This window comes from Pelecanus crispus, chromosome 5, assembly GCF_030463565.1.
Source record: "Pelecanus crispus isolate bPelCri1 chromosome 5, bPelCri1.pri, whole genome shotgun sequence".
NCBI classification, from domain to species: domain Eukaryota; kingdom Metazoa; phylum Chordata; class Aves; order Pelecaniformes; family Pelecanidae; genus Pelecanus; species Pelecanus crispus.
In genome coordinates this window covers 9,974,587-10,000,684 of record NC_134647.1, presented here as the reverse complement: position 1 = coordinate 10,000,684, position 26,098 = coordinate 9,974,587, and the positions used below count along the sequence as shown (strand labels likewise).

The window sequence follows — 26,098 nt, the reverse complement described above, 5'->3', positions numbered from 1 at the left end:
CCAATCCAATCCCAAATCCCCATGAGGGAGAAGCAGAAGAATAAACTTGCTCTCACTCCCCTATGCAGCCTCTTAAAGAACTTAGTCTTAAACACGTTAAACACAGCACGCTCACAAACATGTCAGCACAAACAATGAAGGAAGGGTCTTAAAAGAAACCACGGACAGAGGAAGTTGACGGTGACAAGAACTTGAATCAATTCTTGTCTCGACATCCACAAGAAGCAGCTGAAGGTCACATTCAGGAAGCTTTCCACTGGAGGAAAACTTAGTTTTAAAATATCTTTAAAATAATGACAATACAGACAGCAATTAGAACCACTACAAGCTGACAGTGCATCAGGGCCAAGTGAATTGCACCCAAAATGCTACAGAAAATAACAATCATGACGGTGAGCTGTCAAAAGTCTCTGTCATGACTGTCCCTAAAGAGAGGGAACGCCATGGGGAGCAGGATGGCTAATGTTCACAAAGGTGCAAACAACCTACAGACCTAAAGGCTGACTTACAGCACAGATGAGCCTCTGAAAACATTGGCAAATCTATGCTCTACAAGATCCTGCGGAAAATCCTAGCGGCACACTGTGCCTTATTCATTGTCCACCTGGCTGTTGCTGTCACACTACGGAGATGACTTTATTACATTTGTGTGATAGGTAGACAAGAGCTGATCCAAAAGTCCATTTTAAACTCAATGGAAAAAGCTCCACTGACTTTAATGGCATTTTCATCAAGTTCAGAAGCGATAAGTACTTTAGGTGCCTGCTAGATAAAGGTTGCTACTTAAATATAAAGTTAATGATATTGCCTGCACAGTGAAAGCGAAAGATTGTGGAAGAAAATTAAATTCAGATGCGTTTGCACTGGTTCTCTGAAATGCAACAAGCAGCTTTGGAGCTCCTGCAGCACCGAACACTCTCCAGCTTCAAGATCATTTTTGTATGGGCATTTGGGAAGAGCAAATATTCTCTATGGGACAGCTTTTAAATGCGTTTGCTCATGTTCTGGACCATTTGCCATTGCTACAGGTTGTCCTTACCACAGATACTGACTCTTGAACCTGTCTTTGGAGTGACTCATTTTTTCTGAAAAGGTGCTAGGATTTTAAGTTTTCAACCTACTTGGTTTTTTTCTGCTTATGAAAACAAGCAAACAAAAAAAGTCAACAACCCCCACTCAAGCAATTTGAGTGAATGCACAATACAAAAAGTCTCTCCTTCAAGACTAAAAACATTTCTTGATTAAGAATGTTACACTTACACTTTTAGTTTGTGCATTAGGTTCTTCTGACCAGGACCTTGCAATTTGGAATTAAAAAGCAGTTGCAAGTCTTACCCGCCACTGTAATTTTTTTTAAGTCACTATTTTTTTTCCAACATGTCTATTTTAAGCAAAATTTAATTATTATTCAATGTGTGCTGCTGATAGAGACAGAATTACGCAGAGTAACTGAAAAAGCAGATTTTTTTCTTTTCCCCCCTCTCACATTTTAGAATAATTGGTTTCCAGATCTGGCTAGCCTGTTTGACTATTTAATCATAATAAGAAGTAATTGTAAACTTTCAGCCAGAGCTTAGGTTTTTCCTTCATCTGATTTTCCTCATTTTGCAGAACATAAACATTTCAGAACTTCTTCCAAACAAATCTGATTGCTGCAGTGAGAATTGTATTTGTTCATATATCTGGAGAGGCAGAGGATGAGATTTCTCATATACACAAAAGTATAGAAGCATTTGGAGCTTAAGAATCTCAGTGAACATAAAAGAAAAGGATGAATAAGACTATTGAGAACTGTTTAAGGAAATTTATGTATTATTTGGCACTTCATGAAACTGGACATTTGGGTAGACATTTGACATTTGTTTTCTTTCTTGGGAACTGTTCCAAAAAAATAAAGATTTTCTTCTCTTTATCTCAAGGGGGAATACTGCTGCCATGATAATACCGACTCTCAGACTTACCCAGGTTGAAAGGATCTTAGGAAGTCATAGTCCAACCTCCTGCACAAAGCAGGATCAACACTGAATCCAGACCAGGTGGCTCAGGGCTTGGTCCAGCCAGGTCCTGAAAGTGCACAGCCTCTCTGGGCAAAGTTTAATTATGCTTGATTGCCTTCAACAAATGAATTAAGATATGCATATAATGTTTGGGGGTTTGATTTCAAGATAGCGTCACTGACAGACTTCAGTCAAAAGATGTATGACAACACGGACAAAACTAGAAAAATATTAACTTTTTTGTTTCGTATATGCTTCTACTTTGTCTACTATTGTTATTTAAATTCTAGGTTGTTTTAAAATAAATATTTCAATCTATATTTATTTAAATATATGCATATATTTTTATATATGTCTATTTAAATACATCCTTATATACATTTAAAACGTGAAAACCAGGAGGGCTCCTCTAAACAGAGATTTGGTTTAGCTTTTTTAAAGATACTAGTAACCCCCATAGTATCCCTGCTGTTAATGTGACTTCAGCCACATGCTAGCACACCAATGAATATTGTGGAATAACTCTACCTCTTAATTTCTATTTTAAAAATGACTTTGAACAGTCAAAGACAAAATACTTCAAAAGATGAAAACTGGGTTTCTAGACTGTGCTTAAGCATTCTATTTCAGATATCAAATGTATCTGAAAAGATTTTTTTAGCATAAGTTGTTGCATTTAGAAAAAAACCAGAAACTCACTAGGTCATCCCTAGTTTGTAAATTTAATTCATAAGACTGCAGCCAAACATAGATATTAATTCCTTTTGGTATAAAATTCATGACCGCTAACAACATATACTAGTTTGGCTGCAAGACTAAAATTCTGAATGTGTGATCAATGACTATTTTAAGATTAAGTGACCATTTGGGATTACATTCATCAATACTAATGGTATCTTACTTAAAAGTTTAATGAGAAAGCTATAATGCATACCACATTTCTCAGTAAGATACATTATTATTGAATTTCAGATAGAGGGTATTATGAAAAATGAAATAAAAGCAAAAAAACCCCGTTGTTTAAAATGGATTTTCTAAGTGTATTGAACACATGAACCAGACTGTAGGCATTTGTTAAGAGGGCTATTCTTTAAGTAATTCAATCTTGTTTATGTTCAGTACATATAGAAAGAGTATGTCTTTAAGTTAGATCTGAAATGAGTCATTATGGAACTTGCTGATAGCTACATCATAAAAAACATACATGGCATTTTCAGTAAAATGTGTTAACATAATAGGTCGGTCAGATCCATGAAGTGATTTTGCTCCTCAGAAGTCATTTATTCACTGTATTTGAAGATGTGAGCCAGCTCTTGTATTTGAGAAATCAATAAGTGTAGCAGTTGAACTAATAATGATTCATGCGCAGGGTAAAACCTGTCAAAACTGAGAGATGTGTAAAATATTCTTTTAGTCCATATTCTTTTGGTAGCAAGGAAGGGAATTATTGTTTCTTGGGAGCTTGGAACAAAGAATTTTTAAAAACAGATGGGTGTATCAGTTGACTCTATAGTTGCTTGTGGTGAACTCCAGCAGATCTTAATCCAAATGAAAGCTCTGTTCAGCTTTTCCAGCCTCTAATAGCTACTAATACAGTCTCCAATTAGGACTCCTAGCAGTCCTTGCCCTGTTATTTATTCAGGCTGTCCTTGGTTTGTTTTTGTTTTTTTTTAATTTAAAAAAACCCAATTATTTTTCTATTCAGCATTGCTAAGGAAGACTTATTCTCACAGATATTTGATAAAAATGTCACTAGTACCTCATCTTCTAAAAATATACATACAATATAATTGTAAAACTAGCTTTCAGTTGTACACTATTTCTGGTAACATCATTAGTACATACAACACATTATAGCAAGAGACGAGTGGAATTTAAAAAAACCTCACCTTTTGAACACAGTGCTTTTTTTGTCTATGGGCTGTGATGGACAAACCCTTCACTTACAATGGACATTTCTGGGACATTTCTGCATATTATCCATGCACAGAAGACAAACAGGGAGGATGTGATAGGGTTGGCAGTTTCACAGCAGAAGCCAGAACTTATGCTGTATGAAATAAATTGTTCATAGATTAAGGGAACTGCTAACTTAAATAGTGTAATATTGCCTATTTAAATAGCCTTAGCACACAGGGATTCCAGTCCCCATGGATTATTATGTGATGTAGGAATACGACCACGCGAAAATCAGTTATGTTGAGACTGAGTTTCTAAACTGCTGGATCTTGGAAACTCAGCTGGACACTACCTAAGTCTTCCTGAAATAACAGTATTCATACTTGATCAGAATGACAATATTATTGAAAAATAAATATTTCTTCTGTCAATAAACATTTTGTTTGAAAAGCCAGATGCCCTAGAATCCATTTTTACTGAACAATAGCAAAGCACAATGTTCTTTTTTCTATACTGTCTTTGAAAATGAAGTTGAAAACACAAATTCTGGTTTTTCAACTCTGGCGATTCTGAATAAGAAAAAAAGAGCCATCTTCTACCAGAATTAGATTTATATATTTATTTATTTTGTTTACTTCTAAAATGAGGTTGAACAGCAATCCTGTAAGTACAAATGGAACAGAGAGACCCAGTAAGTTATTTGGAAAGCAGCAACACCTTGTCTCATGTGGTTTCCTATGAAAAGTGGAGGGTGATCTATTTTTTTTTTTTAACTGCTACACAAGGCTGACCCTGCATATATGAATCCACACATCAGCTGATGAAATCAAGCACTTTCTAGAAGAAATTAAAAAAAAACCCACTTCTGAAAAATAGGTAAGTGGATGCATATGGACATGTATGTGACATGGTAGCTTTCACATTAGATTCAAAAAAACAGTGGAAGCATCCAAATAGTATGCTGGTTTCCCTACCTATTTAGTCCAGAATTTTTTTAAAGGAAGAAATTGTGACAGTTCACCCCCTGTTCTGCAGGTGCTCATAGTAACACCCTGGCAGAGAGGAGCCCCATCATCCTATCACAAATATGCCAATAATGTAAATATAATCATGCATATATAAAGACAAGTAATGCAATAGATACGCAGATACTCCAGGTATAACTCTGCTACTCCTGATAAGTAGTAAGCTAGTGAGCTGTCTGATGAATTGAATGCAAGTACTTACAGGACTGCAATTCAACATGGATGAAAAGAGGAAAGGCTATTTAGAATCACTTAGGTTGGGAAAGACCTTTAAGATCATCAAGTCCAACCGTTAACCCAGCACTGCCAAGTCCACTACTAAACCATGTCCCCAAGCACCACATCTACACGTCTTTTAAATACCTCCAGGGATGGGGACTCAACCACTTCCCTGGGCAGCCTGTTCCTGTGCTTGGCAACCCTTTCCATGAAGAAATTTTTCCTAATACCCCATCTAAACCTCCCCTGGTGCAACATGAGGCCACTTTCTCTCGTCCTGTCACTTGTTACCTGGGAGAAGAGACTGACACTGAGAATGTTGTGGGAAACAGTGCCAAAAGCTTTACTGCTTTCTAGGTAGCCAACATCCACAGCCTTTCCCTCACCCCCTAAGTGACTCACCTTGTCACAGAAGGAGATCAGGTTAGTCACGCAGGACCTGCCTTTCATAAACCCATGCTGACTGGGCCCGATCACCTGGTTGACCTGTACATGCCACATGACGGCACTCAACATGATCTGCTCCATAACCTTCCCCAGCACCGAGGTCAGACTGACACGCCTGTAGCTCCTGGATCCTCCTTCCATCCCTTCTTATAGATGGGCGTCACATTTGCTAACTTCCAGTCTCCTGGGACCTCCCCGGTTAGCCAGGACTGCTGATAAAGGATGGAAAGTGGCTTGGTGAGCATCTCTGCCAGCTCCCTCAGCACCCTTGGGTGGATCCCATCTGGCCCCAGAGACTTGTGTGTGTCTAAGTTGCGTAGCAGGTCGCTAACCATTTCCCTTGGAATATGGGGGCTTTATTCTGCCCCCCATCCCTGTCTTCCAGCTCAGGGGTTGGGTACCCCCAGAACAACTGGTCTTACTATTAAAGACTGAGCCAAAGAAGGCATGAAGTACCTCAGCCTTTTCCTCATCCTTTGTCACTATGTTTCCCCTTGAATCCAATAAAGGATGGAGATTCTCCTTACCCCTCCTTTTGTTGCTAGTGCATTTATAGAAACATTTTTAATTGTCTTTACAGCAGTAGCCAGATTAAGTTCTAGTTGGGCTTTGGCCCTTCTAATTTTCTTCCTGCATAACCTCATGACATCTTTGTAGTCCTCCTGAGTTGCCTGCCCCTACTTCCAAAGGTCACAAACTCTCCTTTTTCTCTTGAGTTCCAGCCAAAGCTCTCTGTTCAGCCAGGCCGGTCTGTTTATTAGACAAATACTAAACAAACATCAATGCCCATGATCCTCAGCATAAAACACCCTTTCTATTTTTGCCTTCTTCTATTTACGGGGACTGGTGGTCATATGTTTTGCCACATAATTTAGACGAAACCCTGGACAGAAGTCGGACACTATGTACTCGTATGAATGCTAACTCCTAGGGGATAATTCATGATAGCACATCGTGTCACCAAATTCGTGTTGCCAGGTTTTACTACAAAGCACATCATCTCCTCAGGCAAAGACCTTGTCTTTTTATATCTTTAAAATGCCTTGCATATCTGTGGAGCTATATAAAATAAAGTCAAATATATGTAATAGATGAGTAGTATGCCAAGATCACCTACAGCCTAGCTATTATGTTAACAAGTTCTAATCTATCCAGCTAAAACTTCAACTCAAACAACAGCCTTTATAACAGGAAAATTTGAGCAGGCCACTTCTATGAATTTCTCATTATCTGACCTTTTAAACACCTAATCTTGTCATATCTAAGAGAGGAATAAAATATATAACAAATATTTGCATGAAATAACTTCAAGTTTGGGGGGTAGATCTCACTTAAAATTCTGTTCTCGTTGCCCTAAAGCTGATAAAAATTGGTCTTTTGTGTTCTTGATGAGAGATAAAGATGAATGGGAAAGTCATGTCTGGATCAGACTTTTATTTATGATCTCATAAGTTCAGGAGTATGCACATGCATGATTTGCTGGACTCATCTCAAAATGAACAAATGAAAGATGAAAGATCACCCTGAGGACCTAAGGAAATACATATGAAAAACAGGTTTATCTAGAGAAGCATGCATTTCTAGAGGAAAAAGTTGATGGTATGAATTACTTCATTGACAGTGATATATAAAATATTGTCCATATCACTGCCGGTTTAAGAAATCTTTTGTTATTCTTTTGCATGGAATAATCTTGTTGAGAAAATATTGTTTCCATGTGTTAGAAGACAGATTTCATTTTGTCTTTGTGGTGTACGTTTCCAACCATTAGCTGGTACTACAGATAATGTTCTTCAAAGTCAGTTTTTCATAAGCACTGCATAAACGATCTTGTTGAAAACACCTCCACACATTAACACCAAACAGTGTCTTGATTAAAAATAAGACATAATGCAAGGTAATTCCTTTATCCTTTAATTTTTGCGGGAAATTAATTTCACTGACCAAGAAGATTACTGACAATTGAACACTTAGTTTCCACCTGATTGGTAGAAAGATAATCTAATGCAGAACAGAGAATCATAGTTTAAGACTTCATTGAATTTTTCCCCTCACGCATTCTTCTAATCTGCAGACAAACTCCTGACGATCTTTTCAGTGCACTCGAGTAAGCCAGTATCGGAGGCAATCTCTAAAAGCTTGATGAGCGTGTCACTTGTTGCTGTTCACCCTCCATTTGCTGTAGACTGTGGTCAGTACTCCCTATCATCATCCTGTAAAACCAGATATTATAGAAGCAAAGTGGGGTTTCTCTTGGGGTTTCTTTGCTTCAGACACTGTGTTGGACTCTCATCTTTACTTCAAGACATTAAACCAGGAATATGCAGAAACACTTTCAAAATATTTTTCATTCCTACTGAATGAGTGATGTTTAGATCTACAACTATTTTTCTCCTACCTTTAAGATTGGATTATTCTTCATCCTGATCTTGCCATAAGAATTATTAAAAGCTATTTTCATGGTGCTTTAAGCTAAATACATTGTTTTACTAAAATTCTCTAGCTAAAAAAGATTACAGTTTGAAGCCCTAATTCAGGAAAACATTTCCCCTTTTTTTTTTAGGGACTGTATAAATGCTTATGCTTCTAAACTAGAGCTGAACTTTAATCTGGTTTTAAGCACATTTCTGAACCAAGAGCTAGAAAAACCCGCACATAATTCATCTTGCATTGAAAGCAGAAAATGATGCGTTAGTAGTAGTAAAGAGAATAAAGCAGGAAAAATTCCTGAAAGTTGGTATTCAAAAGGAATTTGAAAACAGGGAGAAGGAAGGGACAGTTTGTTGCAAAAAAACAAAATCACAAGGAAGGGATTATTAAATCAAATAAGGGGAAAAAAGTGGACTTACAAAGAAAAAGAGGAACTGATCTCATTTATTACTTCACTTGCTCTTCTGTGGCATATTATATTCTAGCAAGAGCATGGGGAGAACATGCCTGTGATGTCTGAGCAAAAAACCCACCAATATCCAGAATAAAGCTTTCACATGGACTCCAGGGACAAGTTGTAAGGTATAACCTTTTTCTGAGGGACACCAAAGTTTCCCAATGGTAAAAGAATTTCTTAGAACCTCAGTGCTCACTGCACTGCAAATGGCAAATTTACTGCCCCATTCTTTACCATTAATGCAAGAACAGAGTGTCTGATTTCCATTTGCTAATCAAAACTATAAATTAGGTTTTGGTAGTTGTGAATAACACCACCAGCAGAGTGAGAAAAATTTTAAATGTCATTTTAACACAGTCCTTATTAAAAGCAATAGCAAAATAACCTTTCCTCTGGAAATCTCAACTGGCTTAGATGCTCTGCCTCTCAGAGCATCACATTCTTTGCTCATACCTTGACAACCTTCAAAGGAAAATCAAAATCAAAAAGATACAGCACTGCAAAACTGTCCCCTCTCTGCATACAATATGTACAATGGTTTCCCTGCTGCTCCGTTCACATTGTCCCAGAAGAATCAGGATGGCAGGACATTCAGCAAGAACGTACGTGTTCATTTCTCAAATCAGTTCGTACTTACCGATCTGTTGCCTTGCAAAATGAGACTTTATCAGTGATGCCAACCAAATTACAGTGACTGACAGAAAGAAAGTCTGAACTACACACAGTCGATCCATGCAAGTTTTGGCAGAGTCAAAAAACTTGTTGATGAAAGCATTTCGGAAGTGTGGAGAACTATGGAGTACTGCAGCAAAGAACACACAGAAAGTACCTCTAAAATTGCCACAGCCTTCTGTTAAGAAAGAAAAAGCCAGGCAGCCACAGTGTTTATGCCAGTAATACTGGTTTACGTTCTGTGACCTGCTGTGACACAGATGGAGGGAATTTCATGTCCAGAAATCAATTTACAACACTTTGAATTCCTTAGCAAAGGCATCTTCTTCCATGTGAAGTTTTTAGAGCTACACCAAAACAGCTGCTATGCCACATGAAATGGTTTTGTTCCTTCTATTAAGCATGATTTAAATGATTCTTTCAATTATTACTTTTGTATTCAAAGATGGCTTATTTTCATGCAGATTTATGTGCCGTTATGCATAGAGGACATTCTTAATTGTGCTGAAACAACTGCAAATTTAATTAAAGTTTGCCATTCCAAGCATAAAATAGATTAAAGAAAATGCTGACAACAGTAAAATAAATATGCAACTATTTAATTTAACTCAACATTTATTTTTAATCCAAACATCAAAATAACCTTGTTTCTAATTACAATTTCATGACAAAATGTCTTGAAGAAACATTTGTCTCTTTTTCTCCAATCTGTTCAGATGAAACACACTAGCTTATTTATAAAACTGTTGATTAATAAATCTGTTCCAGCTGTATTACTGTATGTTACAAAGAACACAGATTAATGTATGTAAACAACCATAATAATTTTAAAAACCCAAAGCCTTAACAGTCCACAAAAGCAGAAATCCCATCACATATATTACAGTGCAATTATACACCTTAACAAAGATGGAAAACTAAGGGGCAAACATAGGTAGTAAAGTCCAGGGGTCTGTTGCAATTTACAGCAGATGGCGAGATCAACTAAATGCTTACAAGTTATTTTCAGTTCCTTGTACTGGGCATTATTAAAGACTCAAGTATGTGTTGTAACACATGACAATAAGCAAATCCTCATTTTTGTAAGAAGTTACACTCAGGTGAGATATGAAGAAAGAATCTGGCCTGATTCTACTGAAACTAATTTGAAAAACTCCAATTATGTGTTTAATATTAATTCTAATTTTCTAGGCAATAAATTTTACAATTTATAGCTAATAGCCAGGGGAAGGAGCAAGGTAGACAGGTAGATTTCCTCTCATCCAGGCCCAGTAACTCTGGCTCTGACTGGGGGGGGGGGGGCGGGAGAGAAAAAAAAAAGTGAGAAGAGAAGGCCCAACAAGAATGAACACTAACTTAACCCTTCATGTTATTAGGAAGCATTAGTTATGCAGAAATAAAGAGGCTTTGCATACGTTTTCCCCAACAGATTTTGAGAAAGCAGAAGTGCCTCACCAGCCTAACAAGTATCCTAAGGATCAGAAAATTGGGAGGAAAAAAGCCCTTTTTACCACATATTCACAATACTATTTTTTTTGCAACTTCTGAAAGAATTGGCTTACGCTCTTTTTGGTGATTTTCCCTTCCACCCTAAGGAATAGATTCTTCTCAGGAGGTAATAGACTTCAATGGCATTATAATTATTTGCATCAACTGAGGATCTGGCTGAAAACATCCAGCTATTAATAAATTTTAGCACCTTCACCACCACTTCTAGAGGACGCAACAATCACAGTATGTTTCTGATTTGAAAGCCATGAGCCCAGCTGGGGCACTTGAGAGTAAGCATCACAAGCCTCATCCAAAGCCACCCAGGACTACCACCACAAACTGCTTGCCAAACCCTGTTCATTTCTCATTTTATTTACTTCTTGTCAACATACTTGAGCAAAGGAAATGGCTAGATGCAAAATGTAAATGCTGCAAACCTCATCCCTCTAAGCAGCTAACAGCAACTGGACTGTAAAAGGAAGGAAAAGTTTCTTTTTACAGCAAAACCAAGAATGAAATACAGAAAGAGGGTTCTCTTGCAAAGTGATATATTCAGCATGCATTGAGAGCAATTTGCATGTCAATGGATCATCTTTACTGTATGCCAGGGATTCATCCCTGATGTTACTACATTTAGATGTAATAAAGTGTGATGGATATTTTCATGTTTTTCTATATTTCTATATCAGCTATATATGCAGCTACTAAGAAAACCTCAAACAAACCAACCCCACCAAAATGAAAATTTCAATACATCAAATGAAGAAATTAAGGCAGTATAAGGGATTATTAAACTCTCTCACACAAAAAGAAGCAATCAAGAAGGCAAACAGCAAGGAGCAAATATTTTTCAGACAGGAATAAAACTGGAACTCCCTACGACAAAAACAATGAACTGAACAACAGCAGCTCTTTCCTGGTTTATTGATCAACGTATATGGTAAACAGAGCTTGATCCAGAATCCACTAGAATTGGTAGAAGAAAACCTACTTGGATCTAATCCCAAGTAAATAACTCATTTTCCATCAACACCTTTATAATATTTCAGATCAGCCTTCAGCATATTTTCCAGTTTGCAGATACAATTATACAGCAATGTTACCAGAAGGCCAGAAAGGTTTGTATACTGACATGGAAATTAATATTTTATTGTTCTAACAATTTCAATCCACAACACACAGCTATTGTATTATCAGTTACCAACACAAAACAATAAGTAAGCTACTATATGTAGTACAATGTGATAAACAATAGTAATCTTTTCTCATTTCTGAACAGTGACTTCTGATATTAAGGTCACGGGTATTAACAGTTATTTGTAAATTCTACTGTTCTATAATAAAAGAAAAAACCCAAAACAACCCAAACTTGTATGAATAACCACTATTGATCCAGAACTATTCTGTACTGAGTAACAATTCATATTTTAATAGCACTTTTCATACAAACACCAATATGCACGGAAGAAATTCATAAAACCATTTTCATTTTTTTTGTGTTCAAATATTTATTTTAGAAAACTCTATATGGTATTATTGATTGAAACTCTTTTTGACAACATAATAGCCTACAAAATCTCTAAGTACTATGAGAAACAAAGAATACACTGCATCGTCCAAGAGACTTTCAGACTATCAGGTTTCAGACTACTGAAGCCAACAATAAAACTTCCATGACATGAATCAGCCTAGATCTTTTTTTAGTATAGATCATAGATGACATGTACAGCTGTTTAAAACAGGAAGGAATATCAGAAGATAAGTTTTCACATAACCAGCTGGTAATAGAACAGCTTAAGGGTTATGAAACCTCTACTACATAAACAGGCATGACGGTTCAGAGGAGCCGTGGCAATTTGCCTCAAATGAGAACCTTGCGGTATTTCTGTACACACTTAAATGCATACTTCACCATCATTTCATGAGAAGGTTTTGGGAAGAGAAATCAAGTACATGAATCGTATTCTATTATGTGGAATCACAGATGAAATATACAAAAGAACAAGGGTTCCAGAGTCTTAATTTAGAGGCTCTTTGATTATGAACAGTTGGCTTACCTGTTTAACATCATATGCAAGAAGAACAAATCTTAAGTCTGGTGAAACTGAGTATCTCGATGCTTTGAATGTTACCTAAAATGAAGTAACAATAGAAGTGAGCTTGCAATAAGAAGGATCATTTTTTCCAAATTTTTTTACAGTTAATTTAAAAACTTCCCATTCAGAAGACAGGTCTGGTTTAGAACACCTATGTAATTTTCACAAAAGAAGGACTCATATAATTCTTAGTCTAGTTTGACAGTATCAGTACAACAGCAACAGATCAATCTGGCTTTCACACTAAATACCAATTAAGAAGGTGTTGAGTTTTTTATCATGACTGCAAGCACTAAGATCAAGGATAACAACTATAACCAATTCATTTACAGATGATAAAGGAAGACACTTTGGTTGGTGTGTACTTCAGGAATGATTATAAGGGAGAATCACTGCTAGGTTAGGCTTAAAGATAACATACAAGAAAAAGAATAGGTGTGCACTATGTCTTTATTGCTTTTCTTCTAATGCCACATACATAAACATTTTGCAAGACAACTTATAAGAAAGAGCTTTTCTCTAGTGTAAGAAATAAAATGCTTAGTGGAGAGCAAAGTGAAACATAAGGTAGCATTATAAAACTAATATTGCTTTGTATCTGTCCAAGACTACATGGTACCCAATTGAATTCAGGGCTGTAATTTAATCAAAAGGTAATGTTGATGTCAGAAATAATTTAATGTATCTAATGTATGAGGAAGATAAGAATGTGCTTTAAAGGGCACTGAAGGAAATAATTTTAAATGAATCTCAAGACATCTATTTGCAGAATGAAAGGAAAAGGGAGAAGAAGTGAAAAATGTAGATAAGGATATAAAAAGTAGGATAGAAAAAATAATAGAACCACAAAGGAACAAGATGAAAGAAAATAAACGAATAACTATGTAGAATAAGTTCTATCCACTGTGCAAATGAAGGCTTTCCTTTATTTTACTTCTTAAGCATCCTGTTCTGTTTAGCCTAATCCCACTGCTAAACTAATGAATTCAACAGGGGTTTAAGGTATAAAAACCAGAAATTGCAAAGTAATAAAAAAACCCCAAACTCCCCAAAAACCCCACCAAACAAAAGTTAATCTTCCAATAAACTGAGAAGATGCTATCTTTTGATATACAGATTAAACTCAAGCTTCTAGGTAATATAATTAGAATCAAGCTATCCAATGAAATCAAAGGAAAAAAATGTTTTGAAGATAAATGTGTATTAGTTTGGTACAAGAGTATGACAGTATCAAAAGTTAGAAGACAAATCTACAGTCTTAAGAAGAGAAAAAAACCCAAAAAGCATCCTTTTGTATCTACAAAGCATTCAGAACAGATTTCTACTGTGCTTAAACTAGCTTTTATGAGTTAACCATCTTTAAGGAGAGACTATATTAATCTATGAATAACATTCCCTTTTCTCAGCACTTCACTGAAAACATTTTTAGATGTGAAATTTCTCTGCTTGCTAGCAGTTTATTAATTATTGCCCCACTACCTTAGTCTTCCGCAATATATAACCCCGGCAGCTTTCCAAACTCATTCTCAGAGGGTATGGTGCTTACCATTTCATGCATTCAGTAAGAATCTTCAGTCACTGATTATGCCACCACAAAAGGAATGATGCACTTAATGCAAACACCTGAGTAGCTCAGCTGCAAACTATTGGCAGGTCAAGGCAACACCAGCAAGAGCTACTCACGTATTCTATATCCAAGTATAAAGTCTTGTGGATTTGGGATTTAAAATTATTTGAATCCTACTGAAGATGACCTTGTTAATTCAGCTTGCACTCACCTGCAAAATTCTGTTTGCTTCCAGAAATACCTCAGACACATCGTGCACATGCAATACCAAATAAGCTGTAATCTCTTGATTGCAGATAATGTTTTTGGCAAAATAGTTTTCTTCTTGTTAGTGTAATGACATTATTCTTGTTAAAGGAGCATAAAGCTGTTTCATACTTTTCAATGTTTTACTTAAGAAACAAGAAAATAAAAATTAGACCAGAAGAAATCATGTGTTCATTGCCAAAGCTGATAGCAATGCCGATTTCTTTAAATCATCATAAAAAAATAATTAGCCTATTTTTTTAAGTTGGCTTTCAATCAAGCCTTTAAGGAAATATACGTTTAATTCTAATAGAATTTCAGAGAGATTTAAGTGACTTAACGTCACTTAAAGTGATTTAAACTTCCTCAAAAGTGTTTTGGGGTTTTTTTTAGTAAAGACAAGCACAATTGCGGCAATAAATTCAGAAACTGTCTATTTGTATGCACAGAAGAAGCCCTTCTAGATTAACAACAGGAAAAAAAAAAATCACCTGACTCATTCCTCCTGCCTAACATGGCAAGTAAACTCACAATCTATGAGTTCACTAAAACAAAAGACAGATTTCTGGTTTTCCCCATAAACGTATCTAAGGTATTTCATCAACCAACAGATGCCTGATTCCATGACTGAGGAGACAAGATCAGCTGGTGATGGGCTTAAAAGAAAGTTTCAGTCCCTGCTGCAGGACGTGAGACATATGCCACTCAAGCCCTTGGGAAATTGCTGGGACATTCACTACAGGGATTAGATATATTTATTCATTAAAAAGAAGTTTGTGAAGACTCTGACCCAACGGGTTTTTCTTCTCAGGAGAATATATTTTTGAGTTTTAGAGAAAGTGCTGGAAAAGTATCATGTTGGAAACACAGGGAATTAAAAAACCTCGGGTGTCTTGTTATGAAAAACCTGGAGGATGCTTGTTCCTCTGTCATGCCTGCATATCTGCAACTTTGCAAGCTCCTTGCTTTGTCAGGAGCTGTTGAGCCTTTGTTCAGGAAGACAGACCTAAATGCTGCCCCTCATGACTACACCTCTATGGTTTAGCTGTGCTTGATCTCTAAGAAACGTAGCTCTGGACAAATAAGCTCTGAAACAGGGAGAAATACAGCTGGCTAATTAGGCACAGTCCCTGAATGCAGAAGCAGGGCTAGTTTCCCTCTGCATCGCTGCACAGCATCAGCTCGTTACCAGACTGGGGGCCGTTCAACACAGTGCTGCACTGTGACTCCATATATACCCTTGTCCCCTTTCCAAACCACAACGGTGGAAAGGCAGAAGACAAGGAAAAAGGGAAAGTAATTTCCTTATGTCCCTAATATTTGTCAGTTCTACCTAGCCACATCAAGACTTAAAATCTATACGAAAACCATCAGCTGTATGCAACTAGAAAACCCTTTGACTAGATAAATTGCTGGGATCCCTAAATTATTTACATTTCACACTGTTGCATAATTCTGAGCCAAAAAAATGGTTTTTAAATACCTGTATGCTGTCTTCCACTCTTAATTCACAAATCTGTCATCCGTTTTTCCTATATTGCTGAATTTGACATAATTTTACTTTTTCAGACATGAAAGAATGATCCTATATCTTGCATTCCTCACCTAACCGAAACCCCTATTGACTGTATATTTAGGTCTAACCATATTAAACATTGCATTTCTAGGTTTCTTTGAAATACCTCACATGATAAAGAGTTTTAATTCTTCTCCTGACAGTGATGCATGATGTGATGATCCCATGGACAAGCAATGACTGCTAGTCTCACTGTCACTATAGACTGCAAGAGTAAAAGCCAAATGGAGGCAAAAGGACACAGTGCATTTAAACAGTCTTTTGCCCTTCAGCTTTCCAGCTTCCTTCTCTCATCTCCATTCCAAAAATGTCTTCCTAAACATAGTTTTGCATGGAAAGAAAAGAAGATGAGAACAGCTTGAGACAGTAAGAGTGAAAGCAAAAGAAAAGGCGATTCTGCAACAAATAAATATGAGGGACAATAACACACACACACACGCACAACTGGCTTTTCTTCCACCTTTCCATACGGATGATCAAAATGGAAAACAAAATTCTGATGAACAATATATTCTCAAGTTTGATTTCCAATGCAAATATATTGCATTGATGATTTTTTTTTCCCATTTTGCTTTTTATGTGTGTTTCGCTGTTAACAGAAACGCCTGTTATGACTGTGTTTAAGAGAAGCTCTAGGCTGGGTTCAGGTTCTGCATCCTCAGCAAGGGCCCCTCGATATCAGCTCCCTTTTATCTCTTCTGTTTTCTTAAAGCCTGGTTCTGAGTTACTGAGGTACTGGCTACTCCCTTCATCTTTGCTCTATTCTTTCACCTACTATAAAATGTTGGGTTTACTGTTTTTATGGATTTTAACTACTATAACATTTACATCAGTGCCTTATTCATAGTCTTTCAAAAATATGCTATAGAGCAGACAGATGGAAGTTACCTATAATATAGTCTAGCCCAGAGCTGTAAGAATATATCCTTATCAACTGTCAAACACTTTAAAGTAGTCTTTCTCTCATAGTTTCAGTTGGATAGTTTTAAGTGAAATAATACTTCACAGCTAAAACCAATTAGAGAAAATTTCACTTCTGTGGAGTTTACTTATTTGTTGTTGTTTTGTTTTTTCCCTTTAGTTTTACCCCTCCTTCTCTTTCAATTTGTTGTACGTTTCTAGGAAAAATAGAAGTACGTCTTCCACAATGTGATTATTTATCCTCCTCCAGTTATTGGTTAATGCTCAATTAACACACATTTAGGCTTTAAAAATTTTTGTTATTCATCCAAGATCAAGTATTTCAAGACCTCTAGACTGTTACTTTAAAGGTTGGTGGCAATACTACTACATGGGAAATCATACATCTCTCTGTATCACATACCTACATCTGTATCAGAAATTTAACTTAATGCTATAACTGAACATCAATGTATAGGAGTTCATTAGCACTCATAGGTATTCAGCTCAACTTATCAGACAGGTATTGACCAAATGGCAATGCATAAGAGGAATCAGATGGGACAGAAATACAGTAGCTGCAAAATGACAAGGCATTTGGCATGTAGCAGTTTCCTCGGGTGGTACCAGCAATCAAGGGAACAATGGGATTTTCCTTCCATGACCACTGCTGTGACTGAAAGGAGAAGATGGATCACAGGGAGGTTAGGTGAGAAAGCAGCTGCGAGTGGAGCCTAGCAGAAGAGCAAGCCTCACAGCAGTAAAAACAAGGGACCTCTGAGAAGAGAGTCAGGTTGTAATTAGGAAAATGCATGATAATTAGAATGTTGAAAAACTTGGGTTTCCAAGGTTACATTTGTTAATGCACTATTTCTTGTGTCACCTGAGCATTTAATCTAGATCCAAAACCACTGCAATGCTATGTGTTGTAACTGTTAACACTCAGGTTTCCTATCCAGTGTAAAAGATGAATGTGCCTTAAAACATGATATAAGCTGAACTCTACCCTATGGACAATGGCCATCCTGGATGGGTGCCTCTCAAAAACACAAACCAAATCCCCCAAACCCCCTGAAACTCCTCATGTAGTCCCAAGATGCTTTCACAAACGTGAGGAGGTGACTGTAGGATACAGAAAAGGCATGAACAGACCTGTGCAGCTCACAGGAGCCTCACACCATTGCCTCCCTAGTAGAAAATAACCTCTAACCAATTTTCTCCCCCTGGCCATTCCCTATCTTTGGTAGAGTTAACCCTTAACTATTTTCTATATCAAGGAATGATCTCATCAGGAGTATTATTTAGAGAGATCCCACACAGAGCTATCCTAACTTGATAGTTTGGAGTACTGTCCCCTGCATTTTGTTTGTTGAAAGCTCATTCACTTGGACAAAAACCAATGGCCACCACCAAACCACAGTGATTGCAAACCCTTCCATCTGTCAGGCTTTCCCATCTCTCTGCACAGTGGTGCACTGCAGCAATAAACCCTAACTCATAAAAACCCCTCTACTGAAAAGGTTTTGCTGAGGGGGTTATTTAACATTTAGAGGAGCATGGGAGAGGAGAGATAATGTTACAATGTTCATAACCACCTATTTACAATATGCGTGGGTCATTAAAATGTCCACTGTTGCAACAATTACTATTATTTATGTGGTTATATAATGTCATTTAATGTATTTACCATTATTCATCCTTTCATTAATCTCTTATGCAAGGCTCTTAAAATATAAGCATGTAAACTACTCTTGCAATTAAATCTACATTAATCAACAGAGGAACTGTAATTGCATTAAGATGCTGCACTGAGTTTCCCATCAAAAGAGGAAGGGGGTGTGGTGGTGGGGAACACAATCCCAAAAAAATATCAGAAAGAACTATCAACAAGAAGGGCTGTTTATGAACAACACTGTGTAAAACAGCACAAAACAGTCCCTGCCAAAAGCTCTGCTCGGACTAAAACTCTCATTCCCTGCTTTTGGCCGCAACGCCTCCAAAGGGTTTTCACAGCTGGGCTGCCACAGCCTAATCATGATTCATGAGCCAAGGCTAGTTGCTCTGCTCTGCTCACCCTTCTGACGCCATCCTCTAATTAGCAGGCAGCAAGAAGTAATCCTTCTCTCTCCATCCTTGTGTAAAAGATGGTCCACAGTAATGCGACAATACAACATACTCTAGGGTAGACTTCCAGCAGGCCCCTGGAAACAGGTTTGCAACTTAGCAATATTCGTTTTCTGTGCACCCTGATGCAGTTTCCCCTTAGCTCGAGAAGAGTTGTAGAAAGGCACCGAAATCAAGGGGGAGAGCAAGGCAGGAATTGCTGGGTTTAAGATGAGTCCAAAGGATAAAGCCGGGGGGAAGCTGTTGTAAATACAAGACCCTGCTTAGGTTAATGGTTGGACTCGATGATCATATTAGAGGTCTTTTCCAACCTAAACAAATCTATGATTCTAGAGTTTCCAAACCAAAAACAATTATACTTGTATCAGCAGGCATTGCAAACAAATCAATAGCCTCTTATTTGATGATTCAAAATATATCCCATCATCTACACTCGAAAGGCTTAAGGAGTCATGCTAGATTCATTTCTGACCCGGGATCCCAGCCTGAGTGTTTGGTAGGGTGTATGCATGGCATCTGAATAATTTTGCATACATCCACCACAAAAGCAGTGGAAGTGAGGGCTTACAAATAACAGTCTTAGCACTTTCATAATTATTGTGGCTTTTTTTAAGAGGGAGAAATGAAGGCAAAAGGTTCTAAAGGTTTCTAAAGGTTTCTTTCAGAGAATTCAACACATTTGGAAAGTACCATAACAGAACACACAGTCCCTACACATTTTCTTTCATCACTGTGTGTGCTTTTTTCATTTTGGTTTGGGTTTGAGGATTGTAAAACAGACTAGAGAGGCTGAGCTAGAAGCATGATAAGGGGCCAGATGGACAACCTCACCCAAGCAAAAGAAACCATGTGGTCCTCCATGCTCTCCTCTCCAGCTTAGCCAGATCTTGTGGCTGGGTTGTGTGTGAACCGGTAACCTGCCCTTAGTGACTTTATGTAATAGTTGGCGGCAAAAGGTACAAACAAAATGCTTGTTAAACGCTGAAATTACTTAGATAAATGTGGCATAATGTTACTTACTTTGGAACTATAATGTGTAATAAAGTATTGCTAAATGCTGAAAAAATGGTAGGCATGCAACTTACGATCATGGTGATAGGCACCTCCGATAGATGACAGAGAACATATTGTAATCACGTATCACGGCAGCATCGCGAACATCAGGATGCCACAAAATGATTAATGTCTAGGCCTTTTTTTGGCTCCATTTACTAGGCTCGCCCAGTTTCCAGCTGTTAACATTTATATGCCGCTGGCTCAGAATATTAACTGTTTATTAGACAGCTTAAACAGGATGCACTACACAAATACATTCAGAGGACAAATATGTATTAGAAAATGTCTCTAAATTATTATCTCCAGAGATGCTAATAGATATTCTTTGTGCTTTACAAGCTACTCTTTTCACTTGTATCAATGTATTTGTTATCCATAATATTGCTTTGCTAATAGTTTAATTATATAAAGGCCAGACTGTTTTACTAATAGTTTGATTATAGAAAAGGATTCCATTTGAAAAGGACAAATGAAGTTCAGTAATTTCTTCTACTGTCTGAATGAAACCTAATGAAACTGGAAAAAAATTACTTTTAACTCAGGAATTTTGGATAGATATTTCCCTGTGGAAGAGAAATGGGCATCTTAGGACGACAAAACACTAGCCTTTCTTCTTTCCAGGTGCATGGCTATTTTTAAAGGTATTTTTTAAGTGGTTTTTTTTTTTATTTGGTTTTTATATATATAACATATATGTTTGTAAAAAAACCTGCAGTCTGCTTTTTTGCTGATACACACGCATAGTGAGCATAGTGGCTCTTCAGTAGGGCTATCTTTGACTTTTAGACAGTAAGGAACACAAAGAGGGATAAAAGAAATGTACTTTGCACAAAAATGGCAGTCTCTAAGATGCAAAAGAAGAGCCAGTGATCTGTATACAGTGGAAGACTGCTTCAGGGGATGAGTAATGAGGAAAAAAGAAAATCTCTTCTGAGCTGCTGGTTCAAATACAGCCCAATCAGTAGTGACAAAGAGTCATTACTGGGCCCTTGCCTCTGTGCAATGAGTTTATCATGGCAGTTCAATTTCAATGGACAATTATCAACATTACTAAGAAAAACCTGCCACTTCTGCGGGCTGCTTGAGCAGAGAGGCAAACAGGAGAGGGAACGCAGAGTGAAAGCAGACTAATAACTCCCATCGAAAGGTGACTCTTCCATGACTAAAACCCTTTGATAGGGAAGAATGAGGGAACTCGCACTGCCACTGCCTATGTTGGATCTGTGCTGTATTTTTTATTAATACAAGACATCTCTGCAGAGTCATTAAACCAGCACCATTCTAATTATGCACCAGTGATTAAGCAGATGTGACATTGAGCGAGGAAAATGTTTGATTAACGAACCAGGTGTCTAACTTTGGAAGAGCACATTTAGCAGTGTGAATTTGGGGACAGTGGAGCTTAGAAGAACAGGACAGCTTTTGATTTCAGACGTACAGTCTGCCTCTGTAACGTTATGATCTGTTAGGATTGCTGGCCACCTTGTCAGCAGACAACTTGGCATAACAACATTTCCCATTGCTCTCTGCCAAACACACACCAACAAACTTACTGACTCTTCTGCTCTGTTTTCAGCTTTTTATTCTACGTCCATATGAATAATCATTGCTGGAATTCACTTTATTTACCCCTAACGCTCTTTGCTTTTGACTGTGTACAAAGAGGAAAAAACACAATTATGTTTTTATTTGCCTCTGTTCCATACATAATTGTTAAACGGTTGCTTGAATATTAGCCATTTTGGATCAGTTTCCCGCATGTCTAATTAAGAGTAGATATCTAGTATCTAGAGCGCTCTCAGTCTGCATGCCTTACGGATAAATCAGTTCCATTGAAATCCCAGAGAAGAGCAACTTTGTGAAAAGAGGCGACGCTTGCAGTGTGAAGCAGCCTGTCCATACTGATCCGTCGTTACTTGGCAAGACTGCCGTAGCATAATGGCCTGAATAGCCTGTCATGCTGGCATTACACTTGACATCGCATGAGCCAAATACTTGCAGCCAAAAGCATATGAATTCATCTGTGAGGAAACTCAAGTCTTGTCATTAAAGTCAAGTTTTATAGCCAGGGATGTCCAAGCAGCTGCTTGCGTCCAAGTTACACACTAAAGGCAATATGTAGGCCTGACACGGTTAATCCTCTACTCAGCCAGGCAAGCGCTCACACACACATACCCACATAAGAGGGAAAATGGTTCTCCAATACTTTGTGGTTTGTACTTTACAGAAATCCACCTTTTCACCCACTTTTAATTGTGTGTGCCAGTCTTTTTTGGGCTAGGAGGTACCCTGAGGCACATCCCAGAATATGGAAGGGTGCAGCTTACAGAAAGGGAGCCATACACACGCCACTGAAATACTACTCTCTCCTCCCTTCTCCTTCATCTTTACATTGACCTAGGAAGTCAGCTTCAAGTTCTTTCTCCTGAACTTCTGCTCGCCTCTTTCTAGTTCGAGGAGTTAGAAGAAAAGGTCACCAGGGGCTTTATGCTTTGAAATGACGAATTTGTATCAGCAAAGGCCAGGAACAGACCTGGAATAAAATCAGCCTTTGTCAAAGACCGCTGATGAAAATGAGTCATCGTTTTGGGTCTGCAGGTGCAAAAGATTTTACTAAATTAAAAATACAGGGATTAACAATAACAGCCAGTGGTCTGTATGGAGTTTACGAGGAAAGATTGACAAGCCACGCGTTTACACTGCAAAACCCTGATAAACAAGAATTACAGGGTAGGATATAAGTGGTATCACTGAAAACAACAGCACCAAGCAAAGCAAAAGAAAATGTAGACTAAGGCATTACAACACTTCTTAGCAATTACTGTTAGTCACAAACATATGCAAACCACTCATGTATATACTATTTACTGGTCAAGAGGAATACTCCCCAACCATCTAGTTTTCCATTAGAGCACAGACGAACAAGTAAGCCAGAGATTAACAGGAGTAGGAAATACATTTTTCTTTGCATATTTAATTGCTTAAAGGAGAATCTTCACATGACTTTGAATACTTTCTCCCTTTTGTAATAGGGAAAAGCTCTCAACATTTTGAGTAGCATTCCCCCATTTTATGAAATCTCTTATTATAATAGACACCAGGCAGATTCACCAGCACATATGCCAGGCATAATCCTTCAAGTGGCCTGAACAAAGCACGGACTACAGCCAACAACATATCCTCCAACATCTTGGTTATTTACACACAGGTTGAATAAAACAACAAATAACTTCAGCCAGAAATCGTGCACTGACAGAGGAATGGAATATACTTTCCATTTATATATAATCTACTCTAGGTTATAAATGTATTTTCTGTAACCTTTCAATATTACACTCTCTCACTCCTGTTACAGGAAAAAATGCTAGCAGACTTCCACTAAGAAATGAGTAAATAATATATATTACTTACAAAAGTTGTATTTTCCAATAACAATGTAGTTGTATTTGTTTCTACATTCAGTTCAACAACATGTCCATTCCTATTTTTATACACCACTGCTGTATCTGTAACAACAAAGGCATTAACAGTTAGCAAACACATTATTTAATACATCTGTAGAGAAAACCAGCATATTACAGTCATTACAATATCTTTATCACAATATGCAAACAAGACTGAGAGAAGAACTGCACTCATAGTATCTAGTTTTCTTGATTTGCCTCATGAGCTTCAAAAATATCAGTTTATGCCGTATAGCATGTTCACCTCACTCAAAAATATGATTTCACTTAAATGAAAATATTGTCTGTGGTAAAAATGGGATTGCTGTGAATGAAGTGACATCTTGAACATAAAACCACTCTCACCTAGATACCACTGTCACTCTGACACCTTAAGGTCTGACCATATTCACTACGAAAACGGCCATATACCAAAGTAAAGTTTTACAAAGAAAAAAGTTTTTGCTGGACATCATATTCATATATCTCCTTAGAAGTAATTCTAACAAAACTTCTGTACTATTCTGTATCTCTGGTAACTGGATTGACAAAGATCTGCATTATATCTTAAGACAGTCCGTATCCTGTGTGATTAATGCTGGGCCACAGAATACCAGAATGTCACATAAGCTGTATGTTAGCAAAGGAGGGTTAAAGCTAAATAGGTCCATTTGTAGAACATTTAAAACACTGTGGGATGAACTGTTGTAATTTTTTTCCTTCTACCACTTACTTGATTTATAAGTTTCCATAAGAAAAATAATTGAACACAACTGAACTAAAGAAAAAAAAATTATGAAGTTAATTCTGGCTCCTAAGAAAAGGGCTTTGTACCTTTTTGTATCAATACCTACAAAATTACCAAGAAATACACAATAACTACATAAGCCTTGATTAAAAAAAAAAATTGGTTCCAAATTTCCCGCTATTTCTAATAAGAAATTGAATAGATTGAGTGCTGATTCTTTCATGTTATTTAAAACCCATGTAAGAGTGTTATATTTAATCAAATGAAACTATTTTGTTACAAAAAGGTAGAAAGCATAAGGAATGTTCTAAATTAAGCCTAAAAGAAACACAAAAGAACTTTACTAATCCGTAGTAATGTCTGAGAAATTCATTACAGATCCCTGAATTTTATGAAGTGGGAAGTAAACATGACTGGAGAAAAAGGTTATGCTATCATAAAAAATATGCTTCGCTTATTCAGAAAAATGTAGCTGTATTTTAATTGACTCCACAGAAACTCTAGATATACAGCACTACTGAATGTCCTCTGGTATGTTCTGTAAAATTAATGAAGCCTCATTTTAAGAGCTTACTAAACTATTTTAGGATCATGGCTGGGAAGTGGGGTGGGATTGATGGAGCTTAGGACAAGATTATCAGGGTTGTTGTTTAGGAAGGAAAATTAGATTGTGAAGTGTGGAATTAATGGCAACTTCTTATAAAGAAAAAGATTTCAAATATTCTGTTTGAATAAAAAGAGGCAACACTTTGTAGAAAGTTATTGTTGTTTCAGGTTACTGGCTACTACAAAACATTAAAATTTTTGCAACTTCTTTTAGGGTTTTTTGCATGTATCCTTTTAGGTACCCTAGCACTGAAAATCCCCAATGATGTTGTACCACAGTGCTAAGCAATATTACAGAAAAAATAAAGTTGTCTGGACAAAGACCTGTCCCCAGTTATGAGTAAACCATAATGTGAGAAATGGCACATACATCGCAGAGACATTGAACAGCTGTCAACAACTAGCCATGTTCATTCCCCCTGCTTGTAGCGTGCTCTGAGCAATGCATTTTTGGTCAAGAGGTGAGACTAATATGCTACCCAAATCCAAACAACAGTATCAGAATGTAACTCCTCCTCAGTTATCTACTTTTCTACATGCCACGTATATTTGGCCAACAGGATTTATAGCATCATGCCTTATTAACTAATCCTACCAAGAACATTTCACCCAAATAAAGAACTTTCCCTTAAAACTGCTAACATGACCTCAACTAAAATACACAGTCCTAGGGCTCTTCTTGCAAGTCATACATACAGTGTGAAACAGCATTTGGAAGAGCAAACACTGTGAATGACACAAATTAAAGCCTTTGTTCTCAAGTTAGAAGAAAATTTATTCAAATGATCAGAACAGAAAACCAAAAGTCAGACCTCCTCAAAAGGCAGACTTTACTGGACAGTAATTATACCTCTCACTGAACTTGGGCTTTCATCTCTATATTGAATTCAGTAGTTAACTCCTGAAGTGCATAAATTAAATGAACGCTTGCAAAATGCATGGAGATTCTCAGATAAAAGATTGTCTCAAAATACCATGCAAGTGGTGAGGATAAATACAGTCTTCAAAAGTAATCATATTAATTTATATGGAAGTCTCATTCCTATCAATAGCTTGTCAGGCTGGATAATGTGATAGTTGATGGTCACACAACATAATG

The 26,098-nt window shown here is 37.1% G+C and overlaps 1 protein-coding gene across 1 annotated transcript in view; it reads right to left on the bottom strand.

Moving 5' to 3' along the window:
- DPP10 (dipeptidyl peptidase like 10) overlaps nt 1-26,098 on the bottom strand; it is a 250,190-nt gene that overhangs the window by 134,793 nt on the left and 89,299 nt on the right. Inside the window, exons 4-5 of the mRNA XM_075710366.1 lie at nt 23,614-23,708; nt 12,695-12,769 (exon numbers count right to left, since the gene is read on the bottom strand). Of these exons, the coding sequence (XP_075566481.1) occupies nt 12,695-12,769; nt 23,614-23,708 (170 nt within the window). The remainder of the gene's footprint in view (nt 1-12,694; nt 12,770-23,613; nt 23,709-26,098) is intronic.